The sequence below is a fragment of the Rhipicephalus sanguineus genome, chromosome 11 (genome assembly GCF_013339695.2).
Source record: "Rhipicephalus sanguineus isolate Rsan-2018 chromosome 11, BIME_Rsan_1.4, whole genome shotgun sequence".
NCBI lineage: Eukaryota > Metazoa > Arthropoda > Arachnida > Ixodida > Ixodidae > Rhipicephalus > Rhipicephalus sanguineus.
This window is the reverse complement of record NC_051186.1, coordinates 126,320,671-126,339,924: the sequence shown is the minus strand read 5'-3', so window position 1 is coordinate 126,339,924 and position 19,254 is coordinate 126,320,671. Positions and strand designations below refer to the sequence as shown.

General features: G+C 48.2%; 2 protein-coding genes across 3 annotated transcripts in view; one reads left to right on the top strand and one right to left on the bottom strand.

The window, feature by feature from the left end:
• The window catches only part of LOC119374136 (26S proteasome regulatory subunit 10B), a 398,774-nt gene that overhangs the window by 312,778 nt on the left and 66,742 nt on the right, over positions 1–19,254 (bottom strand). The window lies entirely within an intron of this gene.
• LOC119375370 (isocitrate dehydrogenase [NADP] cytoplasmic-like) lies at positions 569–15,750 on the top strand. Its single transcript, XM_037645550.2, has 4 exons — positions 569–652; positions 2,618–2,904; positions 11,208–11,543; positions 14,976–15,750. The coding sequence occupies exons 1-4, from the start codon at positions 569–571 to the stop codon at positions 15,397–15,399; spliced, it is 1,131 nt and encodes a 376-aa protein (XP_037501478.2). The 3' UTR covers positions 15,400–15,750.

The window sequence follows — 19,254 nt, the reverse complement described above, 5'->3', positions numbered from 1 at the left end:
GTCGCATTTACCAGTTGGTGCTACATGCCCGTGCTGTTCTGTTCCGGTGATGCAAGCAGATGCATACCACCTTATATGGACATGCCAAGAATTACAGTCGGAACGCTCCCGGCATCTCCTCCAAGCTGGTCTTCGCTACAGTGACACAAACAGTTATGACCGATGGATACATGACAACACATTCCACAAGACACTTCTTCACTTCATACACAACACCGGCCTAACGGCGCACATTTAACACAAATATATACAACAAATATTATGCCTTAAGGGCAAGTCTATGTCGCAAATAAAAGAAAAACATAGCCGGTTCTAATTTAGCCTACCTTGCAATGTTTTCCTTCTAGAAATAAATAAAAAACAACAACTTCGAAACGGAAGAAGACAAAGGTGGGAGCACGCGCGGTTCGCGTTCTATCTGCGCCCCGCTCGAAGCTCGCGAAGCGCGAGTTGTGGGTTTTCTGTGAAGAACACATCTGGGCTCACCGCTGCGATCGTACTTTTTCCATCGAGTTCGTGCCCCTTTACCGAGGCCACGGATCGTCTCAAGTGTGGCCGCATCGTCGATATGCTGGGCCACGACATGTCGAGCATCATCGGGGAGCAGGTCCGTGAGAAGCTCATCAAGCCTTTCGTCGACATCGAGGTGAAAGTATGAGGACATACTTTTGGGCTAGTTGGTTTGTTACGTTCATTGAAGACATAGCGCTGATTAGACAGGGACCACAGAAATGGGACGGGACGTGCGCTTCAGCGCACGTCCCGTCCTTTTTCTGTGGTCCCTGTCTTATCAGCCCTATGGCTTCGATGAAGGTATTTAAACATTAAACACAATTTGCCATTAAACACAAGTGGCCGAAAATTCTAAATAATCATGTGAACACTACTAATTTATCTCGCAAGGAATTGAAGATATATTTTGTTAACATGTAAGCATATATATTATTGTATAATGATGCATATGAAATGACCATGTTTTGTTTTATTGCCTCTCTATTTGCACAAGAATGTCTCTTGTTGAATGTTAAACATCCTGTCGTAAAACATGTATCCTAGTGTCAAATCTGCGTTTTAGTTTTGTACCGAAACGTTTACTGTTATCGCGCTGTCATGTACAACGCCTCCTGGGCCCAGTCAAGCTGCTCACGGCAGCTTTTAGCCCCGGAGGACGTTTCTAGTCTGTAACTAGAAGAATAAAAAGTTGAAGTTGAAGTTGTATGAGGGCGCGCACTTTGCAGAACATTGCACGCCACAGGGTGTACAGTATTGCGCGCTTCGCGTAGACGGCTACACTTATCCAAATACGAAGGAACTGCTTAGAAGAGCCAGGGTAGAGGCTGTTTGGTTGTACAAAGATGAGAACTTGCAGCGCGCTACTAAGGCACACACGGAAAAAAGGACGCGGGATTAGACACAAATGGGCCGGAGAAGCGCGATACTGCCCACTTGTGCCTCTTCCTGCGTCGCTTTTTATACGCGCCTCTGAGTATCGCGCTGTAAATTTCGACAATGATCAGCTTTCCGTAAGGTTCCCGGAGTGACGACTGGCGGCGGAGATTGTCGGTGAAGCTAGCGCTTGATGTATGACCCTGTAACATGAGAGAATGCTGCACGATCGCTCGGGGAGAAAAGATTTCCATCAGCATCGCGGATAACTAGCAAAGAAACTTCGTTCACGAATCAGTAAAGAGTGAAACGAGGGCTTAAATTAACTAGTACGTGGGCTAGCGGCGTAATGGCGAAAAACAACGACTGAAAGGAACTAAGCAGAACTAGCCAGGAAACGAGTCGCAACCCCAAAAAACTTCCTCCAAACCCTCGCATAATCCGCCGTTGGCGTCACCCATAACAGGACCATCACTCTCCTTTGGAAGTTGGAAACGCCTGGTAATGACCAAGCGCAGCGACCGCGGGCAGAGTCGCCAGGACATCTCACTTGATGTCCTTGACACGGTTATCGTGATAGTGTAAGCCAGTTACAAATTGGCGCTGAAGCCTGCTTTCAAAGTTCTAACACAAAGCAAGCCACAGTGCAATCAAATTCGAAATGGCCTCTTTCTCGCAAGCAGATATGTGGCTTAGAATTAGTAAAAGCTGAGCTAGTTGGTAGGGAGTCATGAAAAAAGACGGCAACCGTGCGAACACGGACACAAGAGATGTCAGTACAGGCACTATTTGTGTTGTCCCTAGTTATCTTGTGTTCGTGCTTGCACGCCTGTACTCTATTTTATTATCTTTGTCACACTGGCACTTTTCATCACCATTGGGACCGCTCCTGATTAGGCTCGATCCGGATCACGTGCTGCTAGAAAGTCACACTTTATCGCGATCTGCGCATCGCGATCTCGCTCCGTGGTCGCCATATGGCTGATGTCGGCACCAAACTCGAATGTTTAGGCTGTACCGTGTAGCAGCGACCAAACTGTTATTGCGATCAAGAAGTCCGATCCGGATCGGCGCCGATCGCGATCAAAAGGGCCCGTGTGACGCCGGTATAACATTAGCTATGTGTTATTAACGCTACCGGATGGTAGAAGTGCGCGTTCATGATTAGAAAATGGTTTATTTGCAGCGCAATGATGGCACCCAAACTACTTCACTCGTCGATCCTGCGCAGGTGTGCGACCTCTCCATATGCAACCGGAACGAGACGGACAACATGGCGACGCTGCGGCGCTTTAACTGCAGCATGAAAAGCGCCACCATTAAGGTAGAGCGCGACGTGATGGAGATGTACCAGCTGAAACGCATGTGGCAGCCACCCAGCTCAGCGATCCGCAACGCCCTGGCCGGCGCCCTCTTCCGCGATCCCATCGTCCGCGCCAACGTGCCGCCCCTGATCAAGCAGTGGCGCAAGCCCATCGTCGTCGATCGCCACGCGTTCGGGGACCAGCACCTGGGCAGGTACAGTACCAAAACTCTGAATAGTTTTTCGCCAATCTTCATCGAGGCATAAGATAATTAGATTACCACGGTGCCCGAACCTTGCCGCTACTTGTTTCTTTAGACCAGAATTTGCGGTACCTGTAAGGAACCGCCATCCATGGCCGGTCATTTCAGGGGTGGTGCAACAATGCTATTGCGAATGTTTATTAATACTTGTCGGGGTTTTACGTCCCAAAACATGATATGATTGTGAGCGACGCCGTAGTGGTGTGCTCCCGAAATTTCGAGCATCCGGGGTTTTTCAACGTGTACCTAAACAGATAAGTACACGGGCCTCAAGCATTTTCACCTCAACCGAAAGTGTGGCCGGCGCGGCCGGGGCTCGTTCCCGCGACCTTCAGATCAGCAGTCGAGCACCATAACAACTAGACCACCGTGGCGGTTCTCGCGAATGTCTTGGCTTGGTGGCGAATGCACCAGCTTGTGATAATCCCCCTACAAGAGTTGTGCTTGAAGCGCTATGACAAAGCATTTGAACTTGTCGTTTGATACTTGGGTCATTTGGGGCAAGCTGACTAGAGTGTGCCCGGTGCACAAAGGTGGCACAGACTACACTTTTAATAATTACCGACCCATATCGGTATTACCGGTGATGTCAAAGATTTTTGAGACAGTCATAAAGGTCCGCATTGATAGTTTTGTCCAAAAGTACTCTATTATGTCTGACGTGCAATATGGGTTTAGAAAAAAAAAAGATCCCGTGAAGAAGCGTTACTCTCTATTAAACATGAAATAATAAATAACATTGAACAAAGATTATACACCATTGGTCTCTTTTTAGATTTAAGAAAAGCTTTTGATTCTGTAAACCACGACATTTTGTTGACTAAGATGTATGATTGTGGGATAAGAGGGACAGCACATGACTTGATTCGAAGTTACTTACAAGACAGGTATCAGTATGTATCTATCAACAATTCCAAATCTCCGAAATTAAAGATACTACAGGGCGTCCCACAAGGATCTATACTTGGACCCTTGTTGTTTAACCTGTACATAAACGATCTTACATACCATATTCTCAAAGTGTAATTACGTATGCTGATGGTACTAATGTGTTTTTTTCCGTAAAGTCATTGCAAACGTTACAGATTTCAATAAATAATTACCTAAAACTACTTATGTCGTGGTTGCACAGCAACAAACTGCAACTTAATATTGTCACGTGGTCGTGACGTCGACGAACACAGCAGTCGGCGTTTGTAGGATGATACTGTTTATTTGGCCGAACTTGTGGCCGGAAAATGAGAACTAGAACTACAGCAATGCGCGCTGTACAATGATAGCGGCGAACAGGGCGTCGTCCGTCGATCAACTGACAAGCGGTCAAGCGCGTCGGCTTTTATACAGGTGCTATGGAACTTTCTAGCAATATCGCTGGTGGCGGCGTTATCTCTCGACAACGCTGGAACATTCGCGTGCGGCGCGCAGTCTTAACAAAACGATCTACCAGAATCGTGAAGCTTCTCGAACACTGCTTCGGGGCCAGCGTCGAGCGTTGATAACCGTCCTTGCTGGTCAAGCTCGAACACATCAAAATAAAAGAAGAAGCGGGCGTGGCATTGCCCCCCTCTGAAAAAGCATCGTCCCGATGCTTGCAACAGAACATGGAAAGGAAAAAACAAGTGCATACACAAATAAATTACAATAACAAAGGAAAAAGTAGAGTCTCCAGGGTCGCTAACGTGCAAAAAACGGCTTAAGGCGCACGACATGGACGACTTCAGGTCGTGCGCGGCGTCGCTGGGAGTTCGTAATGCCGTCCGGGACAACCTCGTAGTCAAGAGCGCCGTGACGTCGAAGCACCTTGTATGGCCCGAAGTATCGCCGAAGAAGTTTTTCACTGAGCCCACGTCGGCGTATCGGCGTCCAGACCCACACACGGTCACCGGGTTGGTACTCCTTGTGGCGTCGTCGAAGATTATAGTGACGAGACTGTTCCGCCACGCAGACCCTGAGATGCCCGAGGAGAAGAAAGTTCGCTTCCTCATGCGAGGAATCAAGCAGGAGCTGTTCGCGGGACTAATCAGAAACCCACCCAAGACCATCCAAGAAGTCCTCGCGGAGGCAACAACAATCGAGAAGACGCTCGAGATGCGCACTCAGCAGTACAATCGCCGCGCATTCCAAGACAGCGCAGCAGTTCACGCCCTCGGCTCCGACGACTTGCGCGAAACGATACGAGCCATCGTGCGAGAGGAGCTGCGAAAGCTCGCACCTTTTACACAGCCCAAAGTGACGTCGATTGCGGACGTTGTACGCGAGGAAATCCAACAATCACTGGGTGTTCCTCAACCGGCACCGCCGCAGCTGCAAGCAATGAGCTATGCTGCTGCATCCCGACGCAACGCCCCCCCTCCTCGCCCACGTCAAGACGCCGCGCCGCCCCAGCAGTTCCGCCGCCAGGCGCCACCGCCGCCACCACCGACGTCATACCGCCCGCCAGCCGGTCAGCGATACGCGCCGAGGAAGACCGACGTTTGGCGCGCCCCCGACCATCGTCCACTCTGCTACCACTGCGGAGAAGCCGGCCACACCTACCGCCGCTGCCATTATCGACAGATGGGACTGCGTGGGTTCGCCGTCGACGCGCCGCGTCCACAGCAGGGGGAACGACCACGTGACATCTATATAGATGTCACGTGGTCGTTCTATATAGATAATTTTTGCACCTATTAACAAACCAATGAATTTTAAGTTAACAATATTGTTTCAAGATGTGCAAATAGAACAAGTAGAAGCTCATGAGTTCTTGGGCATCTGGTTTAGAGGCGATATGTCCTGGACGACACATGTAGAATGATTATCTGCAGAACTTAGTAAAATCACGGGATGCTTTAACAGAATCCGGGAATTGATTCCGCTTTGGCTTAAAAAAGTATATATTACTCCATGTTCTACTCTCGACTTACATATTGCTTGCTTGTTTGGGGTACGACATACTCAAAAAACATGGCTGATCCCTCCGTCATAGGAATCGGTATAACACGAAAGTGAAACGTGTCTTCACAGAAGTAGTGCTTATTGTGTAGTGATATATGAGAGCTTGTACAGTGTCTATTCGTGCTTGGCAGCTATAGCACCGTTTGACGTGGATGCACCCATGTTGACAGCATGTCTCTATCGCGAATACTAACGCCCATGATCATGATTAAACCGTTGAGGTAGCTGACGGTGTGAACATATATTTGGACACAGCGAATCGTGAATCGCGCGTAAGGATGATATCAACAAGTTCATAATCAACATTGGTACCCGGTATGCGCTTCTTCAAAGCGTCGTCAATTAAGGAGAGAAACGGCACGGTGTGCGCTTTCTAGTAATGGGTAGCCGACGCCTGTGCTCATGCATACATAACACACACTGCACTAGAGCTGTGCACGGGCCGTATTTCCGAGCCCGAGCCCGGCCCGGGCCCGCTGACTTTGTCTAAGGCCCGCCCGAGCCCGACGGCAAAGGGCTGCGAGCCCGCCCGGCCCGGCCCGACGTACGAAAACACAATCCCAGGCCCGGCCCGGCCCGGCTTTTTGAAGGTTTCCTGCGGAAACCAAACATCGTTTTCCGGTAATTTGGCATTTTGTTGAGCATATCAAATATGATCAGACGACACACGACGAACAGTCTCTGTTACACAGATTACAAATTGTCGTACAAAGACAGCAGGCAGTCCAACGATTCCGGCTTAAACGAAGTGCGGTGCTTTTGCATTATGTAGCCCGCCGAACTGAAGTTACGTTCGCTGCTTGCACTCATCGCCGGAACTGCTAATATCCTTTTTGCCAGCCTGGCAAGCTTGGGATATCTCTGCTGCTTATTTTTCCAGAAGACTAAATCTTCAGATGGACAGGAGGGCGATTCCATAGAGAGATAATCGGAGAGCTCGTCTTTTGTAACTGCTACATCTCACTACTGTCGCTCCACTCGCTGAACTGCGCTTTACTGTTTGAAGCAAGGTCGGGCTGCCTGAGAACGCGTAGTTATAAAGCGAGATTCAGTAACGAAGAAGAACTATGTACATGCTGCGGGGGAACTAAGGAAACGATGGAACATGTACTGATTGAATGTGGCGATATTCACCCAGGTATACGTGTGGGCACGAGTCTACATGAAGCCTTGGGTTTTAGGGACAACAATGGAAAGCTGAACACGCCCGCGATAGAAATAAGTAAGAGACGGTTAGAGTATTGGTGGCAGAAAAGTAGAGATAAAGTACAAAAATAAATAATTGGGGGAAAAAAGGTTATTCTGCCTTAAGAGGCAGAGAGATGGACTGTGAATTTATATTTTTTGTTATAGTAACGTAGATTTAATCAATGTAGATAAGGCATTAGGACAACATGAAACAAGGAAGTTTTTTTTATCTTTTTTTTTCTTTTTTTATCCTTCGAGCCTGGTGGCAGACATGTCACCGCCCCGTTATAAAGGGGACGCTCATAGCACCCATCCCAACTGCAATGGAAAGGAAAATCGGTAAAGGGCGGTCGCTGAAAAGGCGCTGTATGCGTTCTGGAAAACAATTCCCGCTCATCCTTTATATTTCGGGCTTGAGTCGGGCTTTGCGCCGGGCCCGAGCCCGGCCCGATAAAACTCCAAGTAGCCCGAGCCCGGCCCGGGCCCGAGGTCAAAATACGTCGGCCCGCCCGAGCCCGGCCCGCGGGCCGGGTCGGGCTCGGGCTTTCGGGCTACCCGGGGCCCGTGCACACCTCTACACTGCACTTCAGCAACGCGGGAGGTAGAGGTTCGTAGCCTGAGCCGCAAACGCGTGCGTCCCGCTGGCCTCTGTCTCGCAGGCGCTGCTCTCGCTCCACCAAGGCACGACATTCGCCCGTCGAAATCGCGTCCTTTCTGCAACGCATATTGCAGCAGTTTTGTTAGTCGGTGCTCTCGCAATTGAAGCAGTCGGCGGCAGAGAAATCCCGTTCGTGCACGTGGAAGCTGCACTACTCCGATGAGCCGACGCACGCTAACACGAATCCAAAGGCAAAGAACGTAACTGCGTCAAGGGTGCCTCGGCGACGCCAGCGCGGCCAGTCTACCTCTCTGGTATCGAGACGCTTTAACCATGACCTCCGATATCACGTGCAATCTCGGAGTAAGCGCTAGTAAGTGTCGATCGTGAAGCATTACTTCTTTTCACCTCTCACAGACGGCGGCACCGCCCCGCTCCGCCCGCCGCGAAAGAGAAGGTGTGAAAGATATAAGGCGCGTTCGCGCCGTGCCTAGCATCTCCCGAGTTGGCTTAGTCGGTAGAGCGTCGGGCGCTTGCCGTCGCGGCCGCAACGTCGTGGGTTCGATTCCCAGCGGGGTATCTTTTTCTTGGTTTTCTTTCTCACCCGTTGGCGTCCATTTTATCAACGTCATATCCGTGACGGATGTACTTGGTGGACCCCGGCATAAAACACTTTCGTGTTAAAAACTATCAACAATTGATAATATTAAAATTCGGCAGATCCCACGTACCATGGGAGTCGATGTTATGCGAAGCATGCGCGGGATGGTGACTGTGGCGTAATTTTTCACATTCAGCGAAACGTTAAGGAATGACGCTAGAGAAATGTGGAAGTGGTAACGCACACTCGTATGCTGCTGAGTCGCATATGCATTATATACCCAGTTGTTTACAATTGCGTAGCGATGACAACAGCAACATGGGTGTTAGCATCACCAGACGCGGTAAGCTCATATGTAGTGCTTATATTCTTCAATACTGGATAGCGCGAATCCGAACAGCACAAAGACGAAACACAGATGCACAGGACAGGCGTTACTCGCAACTAAGCTTCATTCAGGAAAGTTCCCCTAGATATGCACACAGCGAAGTGGCACACGCAGGCGCACTGCACGTATGTACGTTACAGTCACAATTGCAGTTGTTACAGTTGAGTTACAGTTGTTATGTTTATACTAATCTGTTATGACGGGAACACACGCACGTTTCACGAACCCGTGTGTATGTATAGAAGGGGTTCTTGACAGGTTTTCAACAACGTCATCATCCCCGTGATTAGTGAGCACCAGCACCTCGACCGGACTTGTTAATAGGATCCGTTCGTGATCGCGGCTACGAGAGGTCTAAGTGTAGTGAAGTGCATGGTATAGCACAGCCGGGGGAAATCCTGGCTGCCTCTTACGATGAAATGATCTATGACGCCTCCTGTCCTGCACGTAGCAGCGAAGTCTTTTGGTGTCCTGTCCACATTCAAGCCGTCTTTCACGCAGTATAAAGACCAGTCGTTGTTTGGTCTTGATAAACCAATGCTGAAGTCACCGATAATGATGAGCGGCCTGGTTCTCTCGGCAGGTTTATTGTAGGAAGCATTCACCCCAGTTTTTGCGTAATCGACGTGGTCCACGTTGCGGACCACGTGACCGACTGCATGGTGGTTGAGCGTCTTCCAGGGGTGTTCTGTTTTCAGCCTCCTCACTTTCCTTGTGTCCGCCACGGTGGTGTAGCGGTTACGGTGCTCGGCCGCTGACCCGAAGGTCGCGGGTTCGATCCCGGCCGCGGCGGTCGCATTTCGATGGATGCAAAATGCTAGATGCCGTGTACTGTGCGATCTCGGTGCACGTTAAAGAATACCAGATGGCCAAAATAAAGCCCCTACAATTATTATCACTTTCCTTGCGTGTCAATGTGTGTGTTCGCGTTTACTGTGTTGGTTGAGACTTTGTATCACCTGTGGCACATATCCGCTTAACATAAACTCTGGTATGCGGGTATGTGCCACACGTGACTGAGAGAAAGGGTTTCATGACGTGCGCGACTGGCATTTTGCGTTATTCATGTCATGACCAGTGAATCGTGTTCACCATACACTGATCCCCTGCTATGCCAATTTTGGTACATTAGAAGTTATGGAGACGACCAGGTGAGCGCCCAGACGTAGGCGGCTAGATAGATAGATAGATAGATAGATAGATAGATAGATACGTAGATAGAAACGCCCAAAGTGCCTGAGGTTCGCTAAGAAATGCTTCGCATTTAAAAAAGAGAGTCCTTAGATGCTTTGAAAACTACGCAGGTAGGCTTCAAGATTTGCGAACGCATGATTTGTTTATTAAACACACTTTGCTGATAGCTAACCAGATATACTACTATAGGCTATTTCAACATATAAAAACAAACAAACTCTACACAGCTAAATCATCCGAATCAAAATGTTGGTATTTCCTACGCAATGAAACTAGGGTAATACCGAAGTTCAGAACAGTTTATGGCAGGCAGCATATAGACTACCAGGTTCCGCAATTATTAAATCGCCTAAGTCCCCTTGATTTGTGTACTTTGTCAAAAAAATCTATGAAACTGTATATTATAGAGCATCAAATGGAATATGCATGATGTGTATCATTTTCATGTCATACTGTTATGCTTTTTTATTTTTTTTTACAATTGAATAATGCAGTTCACTCTCGTTTCCTATGTTATTTTTTACTGAAGTCACAGGAAATTTATTCTAATGATTCTTAATCATCTGTATTTAACTATTGTTTAATGCGCATATTTCTTTTGTATTCCGGGCTACTTATCCGGATTAATTTGATTTAAGCTGCACTATATTTTTTTCATCTGTTATTCATCATGTGATCTGTATACTGCTTATGTGACATTTAATTTGATATGAACATGTGTGATGTATTTTGTATTGTCATTTGTGCCGCTGATGCTGAGTGCCAACAGGAGTGGGAGCCCTTTGTCAGGCCTTTGTAGCCTTTTGCTCCTGCTCCTTGTTTCTGTAATGGAAGCAAAATAAACTCCAAACTTTAAACTGGTTTATGGCTCATTACAGAGAATAAATATGTATGTTACTTGTTAAACTAATCAGCGACCGATGTCTAGAAAAGCTGGGCATCGTAAAACCCTCGAATTACACGACTTCCAATGAGAAGCCCATAGAAAACGGAGGCAAAAGAGAGGGATGTAGGCTGGCCAAGGCAGGACAGGACGTCTTTTTTTTGCCTCCACTTGTTATGCGCTCCCCATTCGAAGTCATGCATTTTAACAACCTTCTCAACTCTCCGCAGTTGCCACGTATTACTTGGCGACGATGAACCTTGCGAAGTACTTACTGTAGATATTGCACTGTCTGTACGATTGGGCTTTGATCATGCGACACCACGTATCTCATCTAGGCTTGTGTCCCCTTTGGGATGCCATGATAACGACTCTTGTCGCTTATGTCGCAAATGGCCGGGCTATCTCTTCCGGCCAAAAAGGAAGCAGAAAACCGGAAACGCTGTCTCAGTTATCTTACACGCAGGGACTTGATGGTACCGGGCCCGGTTTCGCTGGATGTTCGCTACAAGTCCCCTATTGGCTCGCCGTACAACATGCAGCTGTACGACTTGAAGGACATTGAGGGCGTGGTCGCGGTGATGAGCAGCACGGACAAGTCCATCATGGAGTTCGCCCACGCATGCTTCCAGTTCGCTCTCAGGCGCAACTTGCCGCTGTACCTGAGCACCAAGGAGACGATCCTGAAGAGGTACGACGGCCGCTTCAAGGTCATCTTCGAGCGCCTCTACGAGAAGCACGAGCCGAAGTTCAAGGACGTGCGCATCTTCCAGCACAGCCTAATGGATGACATGGTTGCCAGGTATCAGAAGTCTCCTTTAAGGACACAATGACACATTTACACGAACACTCAGTAACATGGAGAACTAAGGAACGCTGATAGAAAACTTTATATAACCGTCACAAACTTGACTAAGTGAAGGCAAGTGACCATACAGGGTGTTACTTGTAGTTTCTCATTATTGTTTAGCAACAATGACATAAAGAAAAATTGACTTAGTGGACGGAAAGCAACTTTCCGCATGTGGAGACAAAACCCACAAACTTCGCACTACGCGTGCAAAGCTATACCAACTCATTTGCAGCAGTGTTCTTCCCCCGTCCACTTTTATATGGCTTTCGTTTCTTAATTCCTTGTTATTTCCCTTCCTCTCACAAGTAGAGTAATATATTAAAGACTACGAACAATATCTCGTACGCTTTCGTTGCCTTCGTTATGTAGCTGTTTGATACGACTGTGCCTGAAACGGGCACCTTTATCCATTCCGCCTTTTTCTTTCAGTCACAAATGTTTTAAGGCACACTTTCAAAATTCAACGTGGCTGAGGGATATCCGTTATTGCACTGAGGGAAATACGGTGAAGGAAGGCGCAAGAAAGACTCGAACAACAATTTACTTCACTACACACCACGATGCTGTATTTACAGAAACGACTGTATGCAAGTTTTCTTTAGAAGAGTCCCACTGTTAACAGTGGGACTATTTAAGCTCGAGGGGCGGCGCTGGATCGTTCGCAGAAACTCGCGTTGCCTAGCAACCACATGGCACAGCCGCGCCTGGCTTCGCCGAGTGCGCCGCCAGCAAAGCGTTGGAGGAAGGAAATGAGGGGGAGAGGATAAGGGAAGAGGAGGAGGAGAAGAATTAAATACGACAATGTAAACTTTTTTTTGGCGGGTCCGCAGGCGAGCGTCGTAACCACATGGCCATCCAAGTACGCTAGCAGAACAAGAGAGCGAATTTATTAGAAGGCAGAGAGAGGTAAAGTAGCCGACATAAGAAAGTATAATATGGAGAGAATTGAGCATGCTCTAAAGAACGGAAGAAGCCTCAAAGCTATGAAGACAAAACAGTGCATAGGCAAAAATCAGATGTATGCATTAAGGGACAAGGAAGGCAAGGTCACAAACAATATGGATAGAATACTTGAGATAGCGGAAGAGTTCTACAGAGATCTGTACAGCAGCCGAGGCATTCAGGATGATAACGTAAGAAGGAGTATTAGCGCAGAGGAATCTGACATCCCACCAGTATTGACAGGAGAAGTAAAGAAAGCCCTAAAGGGAATGCAAAGAGGCAAAGCAGCTGGTGAGGATCAGGTAACATCAGACCTGTTGAAAGACGGTGGAGAGATTATGTTAGAGAAACTGGCCACCCTGTATACGAAGTGCCTCTCGACGGGGAGAATACCAGAATCCTGGAAGAATGCCAGCATCATCTTGATCCATAAGAATGGGGACGTCAAGGACCTGAAAAATTACAGGCCCATAAGCTTACTGTCCGTTGTCTACAAGCTATTTACAAAAGTAATTGCTAACAGAATTAATACGACATTAGAGTTCAATCAACCAAGAGACCAGGCAGGATTTCGTACAGGATTCTCAACAATAGACCATATTCATCACTATCAATCAGGTGATAGAGAAATGCGCGGAATACAACCAACCCCTATACATAGCCTTCATAGATTACGAGAAGGCATTTGATTCGGTGGAGACATCAGCAGTCATGCAGGCACTGCGGAATCAAGGCATCGACAAAGCCTATATAAACATAATGGAAGAAATCTACAGCGGATCCACAGCCACTATAGTCCTCCATAAAGAAAGCGACAGAATCCCAATAAAGAAGGGCGTACGGCAGGGAGACACGATCTCTCCAATGTCATTCACCGCGTGCTTACAGGAGTTTTTCAGGGCCCTAGATTGGGAACAGTTAGGGATAAGAGTTAGTGGAGAGTATCTAGTAGCCTAGGATTCGCTGATGACATTGCATTGATGAGTAACGCGGGAGACGAATTACAGCTCATGATTACTGAACTGGATACGGAAAGTAGAAGAGTAGGTCTGAAAATTAATATGCATAAAACTAAACTAATGTGGAACAATCTTAGCAGAGAACAGCGCTTTGCGATAGGTGGCGAGACACTGGAAGTTGTAAAGGAGTACGTCTACTTAGGACAGGTAGTAACCGCGGAGCCGAACCATGAGAGTGAAATAACTAGAAGAATAAGGATGGGTTGGGGTTCATTCGGCAAGCATTATCAAATCATGAATGGTAATCTACCACTATCCCTCAAGAGGAAGGTATATAACAGCTGCATCTTACCGGTACTTACCTACGGAGCAGAAACCTGGAGACTTACAAAGAGGGTTCAACTTAAACTGAGGACGACGCAGGGAGCGATGGAAAGGAAAATGATAGGTGTAACCTTAAGAGACAGGAAGAGAGCAGAGTGGGTCAGTGAACAAACGGGGGTTAAGGACATCATAGTTGAAATCAAGAAGAAGAAATGGATATGGGCAGGTCACGTAGCACGTCGGCAGGATAACCGGTGGTCATTAAGGGTAACTGACTGGATTCCAAGAGATGGCAAACGCGTGAGGGGGAGACAGAAAATTAGGTGGGTAGATGAGATTAAGAAGTTTGCAGGTATAACGTGGCAGCAGAAAGCACAGGACCGGGTTGATTGGCGGAATATGAGAGAGGCCTTCGCCCTGCAGTGGGCATAGACAGGCTGATGATGATGATGAGAGAGGTCGGCAGAACAGGCGTTTATGGTTCTGTTGCTATGGGCGAGAGAACGACAAAAATATAGAGAAAGAAAGAGAGAAAGAAAGAGAGAGCGAGAAAGAGATAGAAACTGGAAGGGAAAGGAAGCATAACATAGCCATGTATATTATAGCAAGCAGGTGTGGAGGGAAGTGATGGTGAGGGGTATGGAGAGGAGGAGGGGAGCCATGTATACCACAGTATAGCAAGGGGTGGGAAAGGGTAGCCAGGGTGAGCAGGAGGGAATAAAGCAGGGGAAGGCCACCAGCTCGGCTGTTTCCACAGTTATCGCATTAGGAGTGCGTAGCTGCCCCACTGTTTCTTTAGCAGTAGCTGGTGAATTCTTTCCCGCTATGTTATGCTAGCAGGAATGATAAGTGGAACTTCTTCATGCGATTACATCGGTCAGAAGTTTTGAAGCACAATCTCGCCGACGATATGCTATCTCTCTCCGTATTTGACGGTCTTGTCTGTGGTTTGGGCGCACATCACATGGGGTTTTTGACATACATATGCCTTAAGCACGCGATTCTGTCAGAAAAACTGGGATGGCCTGGTAATTGCAATTGCATTTCTTGCGTAAATGAAGCTTTACTTTAGAAAGCTCATAGAGTATAATTTGTCGAGAGTGAAGATCGTGACCTTCCGTCGCCATTCTGATGTACAATTCACCCTGCTTCTCAGGTCTTTGGGAACGGAAGGAAGCTTCGTGTGTGCCTGCAAGAACAACGACGGCGACATCCAGTCCGGCTTCGTGGCGCGGGGTTTCGGCTCGCTCGGCCTGATCGACGCGCTCATCTGCCCCGACGGCCGGACCATACTGGCGGACGTCGCCCACGGCACCGTGACGAAGCACTTCCATCGCTACGAGGCCGGTCGGGAGACGTCCACCAACTCGATGGCCACCATATTCACCTGGACGAAAGAGATACGACACAGGGTCAAGCTGGATGGCGACACCAAGCTGGTCAACTTCGCCAGGACGCTCGAGAAGGTGGTCATCCAGCTCTTCGAGTCGGGATACATCACCAAGGAAATCGTGATGTGCGTCAGAGGGCTCTGCAACGTGCGCAGGGAGGACTACCAGAACACGTTTCGAATTCATTGACAAGGTGGCCGAGCAGATGACGGTGTATACGCAGGTGTTCATGGAAGAGGCCGCCTAATCGCCGTGGTAGGTGTCCCTTGGCGCCACTGAGCTGCACGGCAGGTGCGGCTTATCTACGGGTCGCCGTGTATTTATGTGGAATCGTTTCGATGTTTTTAGTGCTTTTATTTTATTTACTTCGGCGGAAAATTTCACTTTCAGTATGAGAATATCTTTTGTTTCGGTAGATGGTGACCACGGGGCGCAGAGGGCGCCGAACGATATCTTATTCGTTTGTTTGTTTGTTTCGGTAGATGGTGGCCACGACAAGTACCAGGGGCTGAGCGATTTTAATATTTTTGATTCGAGAAATAAAATAAGCCGTATCGTTCATTTAAAGTGTGTGGACTCATGCATGAAGTATTAATAATCAAGACGCCCGTTTTTTGTTTCGATAAAATGTTTATTCATTGCAAACGTACAACACCCGCTAGGGCCATGCCTTCAACGCCTTTTGCTATTTGAAATAAGAATTCTGATTGTTTACACGAAAGGGTACATGTTACATACTCTGGAATTTGGCAGAGCTTATTGAGTTGAATATATAAGAAGCGGCTAATGCAGTGCCGCGGGCACAGAAAAAGAAGTACTTTAGCCGCAGTAAAACAGCGCCGCCGAAAAACAACAGACCAGACGAGAACACGCGCCTTGTGTTACGTGTTATTTTCGTCTGGTCTGTTGTTTTTCACCGGCGCTGTTTTACTGCGATTATGAACCAACTGCCAATAAGTACATCTTGACAAGTACTTGAGAAGAAATTGCTTGGCCGCCGCAGCGCGCGAGGGCGGCGCAACAGCGTCACGGAGGAAATGCGGTTTTCGCCGCAGCACGGCAGATGACGCTGCCGGCGTGTTGCCCTCACTTACATGCTCTTTTGTGGGTGCGACGTACAAAAATCGCGATACCGCCTCGTGCATTGTAAAATTCCTCAGATTTCCCTCTGTAAAATTTTTCAGATTTCCCCTGAGCAGACAACGTGTGCCACATGCATGGACCCGTCGCTCCTGGCTCGCATGTTGTGCGCACGCTTGCGTAGATGGCCGTCGGAGGGAAAGTTCCCACTTTGCGCGGGCAAGCAGTCGCGCATTCCTTCACGATTCGCAGGCTTTTATTGCGATAGCAATTATATGACAGTCTCGGCTGGTTCTTGCCATCGCCGCCGTCGTGCATCGTGTATTATATATATATATATATATATATATATATATATATATATATAAGTCCCAAAGAAAAATATTTCAGAAAAAAAAATTCGGGAGATCACACGTTCCGTGGGAATCGATGTTATGCGACGCATGCGCGGAATGGTGACTGTGGCGTAATTTTACAGCGAAAGCTGTTATGAGATCATTTCAACGGCCGTTTTTGGCGCCGTAGTTGTCTGCCGCCGCCGGTGTCCGTAACCACTATCGCACGAAATAAGAAACAAGGAAAATTTCCAGGATGGAACGAGGTTGGAACGTGGGCCCTCTGCGTGGGAGCCCAGTGCTCTACCTCAGGGCCATGCCGGTACTTGAAACTGCGTTGCAAAGAGACCGTATACAGGCTTCATGTCGGGAAGGGGCCACATTAACATATGTAATGTAGTGTGGTAGAAGAGGCGTTACACAAACGCGAATTCTGTAACCGGGCGTCACACTATGCAAATAGCGCAACGAGTGGGTTGTTGAGAGGTTCCAACCCATTGCAAAGGCCTCTACGATAATTCTTCATCGTCATCAGCCACAGCATCAACAAAGTGCAGGTGTTTAGCGAGTACCACGGTTCTCCGCAGAATGACGAAAAATTGCATATGGCCTGCTTCCCTACTTCACAAAAATTATGATGATTTATAGCGTAGTGGGTTCCTGGCAAGTGCACTTCTATTGGTTGCCAACATAGAGTTTCCTAAAATTAACTAGAGGGGACTCTGGCGCTGCGATCGTTCAGCTACCATGGGAATGATGGGTAGTGCACAAATTTGCCTAGTCTTCGTGCTTGCGGCTTCAAACGTACTTGTGGCATTGTTTATTGCTGTGTTTTGGCGTTCGTTTCGGATAGAAGAATAGACAGTTGTGAACTTCGTGACCAGCTTTGATTTGGTAAGCCTAAAAATGTTAAAGTGGCGAAGTGCAACTGCTGACTTTTGCTGAACTTCGTTTTGCGACAAAGCAGATGCAGCCGACGCGGAGCCAAACAGAGCCGAAAGAACGAAGTTTAGACAAATTTGTGTACTACCCATCATTCCCATGCTGGCTGAAGCGTCATGCGTTGCAGCTCCCATAGACACTAGCGCCAGAGTTCCTTCTAGTAAGTATTGTAGGAAATTCTATGGTTGCCAAGGAAGCCCGTAAGGCTCCCATGATCCATTTCCTCAGGCTCTCAATAAAGTTAATTCCTTCTCTCTCTCGCTCTCCGTTTCTCCGGTTAACGTTTTACAAAGCGTGGTGGGACAGGCAAATAACGACCAGGCGTACCACAATATGAATTACGTAACTAGTGGGTCGTTTAAAGCTTCCAGCCCATTACAAAGGGCTCAGCCATAATTCTTCACCGTCATCAACCAGCGCAATAACAAAGTGCACATAATACCTCACAGATGGTGCCTCGCTTCTCCGCAGAATAACGAATAATGTCGTGTAGGGTGCTTCCCAACTTCCCAAAAATAATGTTTGTGGCCAGGAGAGCGCCCAGACGTAGGCGGCTAGATAGACAGATACGTAGGTAGAAACGGTCAAAGTGCGTGAGGTTTGCTAAGAAATGCTTCTCATTTAAAATGCTTCCGAAGCGCGGAATCGAACCAGCGACCTCTCGTTCCGCAGCGCGTGGCGCTAATCACTACGCCACAAAGCGCAGATCCATCACGTAGCTAACGGCGAGCGTTATATACACATCCTTTACCGCTGGCAGGACTCAGAGACGGCAGGCGCTTATAAGCGTTTCTCCAACACCAACGAGATGACGCGAGGAGCGCAACGGGCGCATGTAAAAGTCGTCGGCCAGCTCGCTCGCTTATTCCAATATTAGCGCAGGGAGAACCTTGCCCTTCCGCTGTCTGCTCGCGCGGTAGTTGCTGCCGGGGGGCAGATGTGTAGCAGCGCGTCCATCACGGGCCGCTTTTCTTGCTATCACATTCATTGCTTTGTCCTTGCGGCGAAAGTGTGACTTTTTGTTTTGCCTCTTTAGCACGCTCAGTGCCTTCCGCGTTGTAGCGACACAGCTGACTTCTCGAACATTGTGGGTGGTTTTCAAGGCCGCAGCAAAGGCACGTACAAAGAAGTACTGCTCCTTGAACAAAGGAGAGCACTTTGCAGATTTCCACCAGTGCTCCTTTCTGGCCATCTGCTTCTGAAAATACTCGGGCGCTGAGGTTATACCAAATGGAAGGCGGTAGAAGCAGTACCGGCCAAAAGGGGTTATAAAGGTTGTGAACTCTTGAGAGTCCGTAGTCAGTTTCACTTGGTGGAAACTCGCTGTGGCGTCCAGCTTGGAGAACACCGTTGTGTCTCCGATAAGCCCGAGGACTTGTTCAACCGTTGGGAGGATGTGACGTTCTGGAAGTACGACTTGATTCAGCCGGGTTAAGACAACACTAGGACGGTAATCTCCTGACGCTTTAGGAACCACTACCAGTCCAGAACACCACGGCGTTAGATTGTCGACGCGGCGAATCACTCCGTCACTTTCGAGCTTGTTGAGCTCACGCCTCACGGTTTCGCGTAGCGTAATGGGAATGCGACGAGGCACGCTGAGGGAGAATGGTGTAGCACCAGGCTTCAAGCGGATTCGATAGTCCTCCTTGAAAGTGCCAAGTCCGCGGAACAGTTCAGCTTGAAG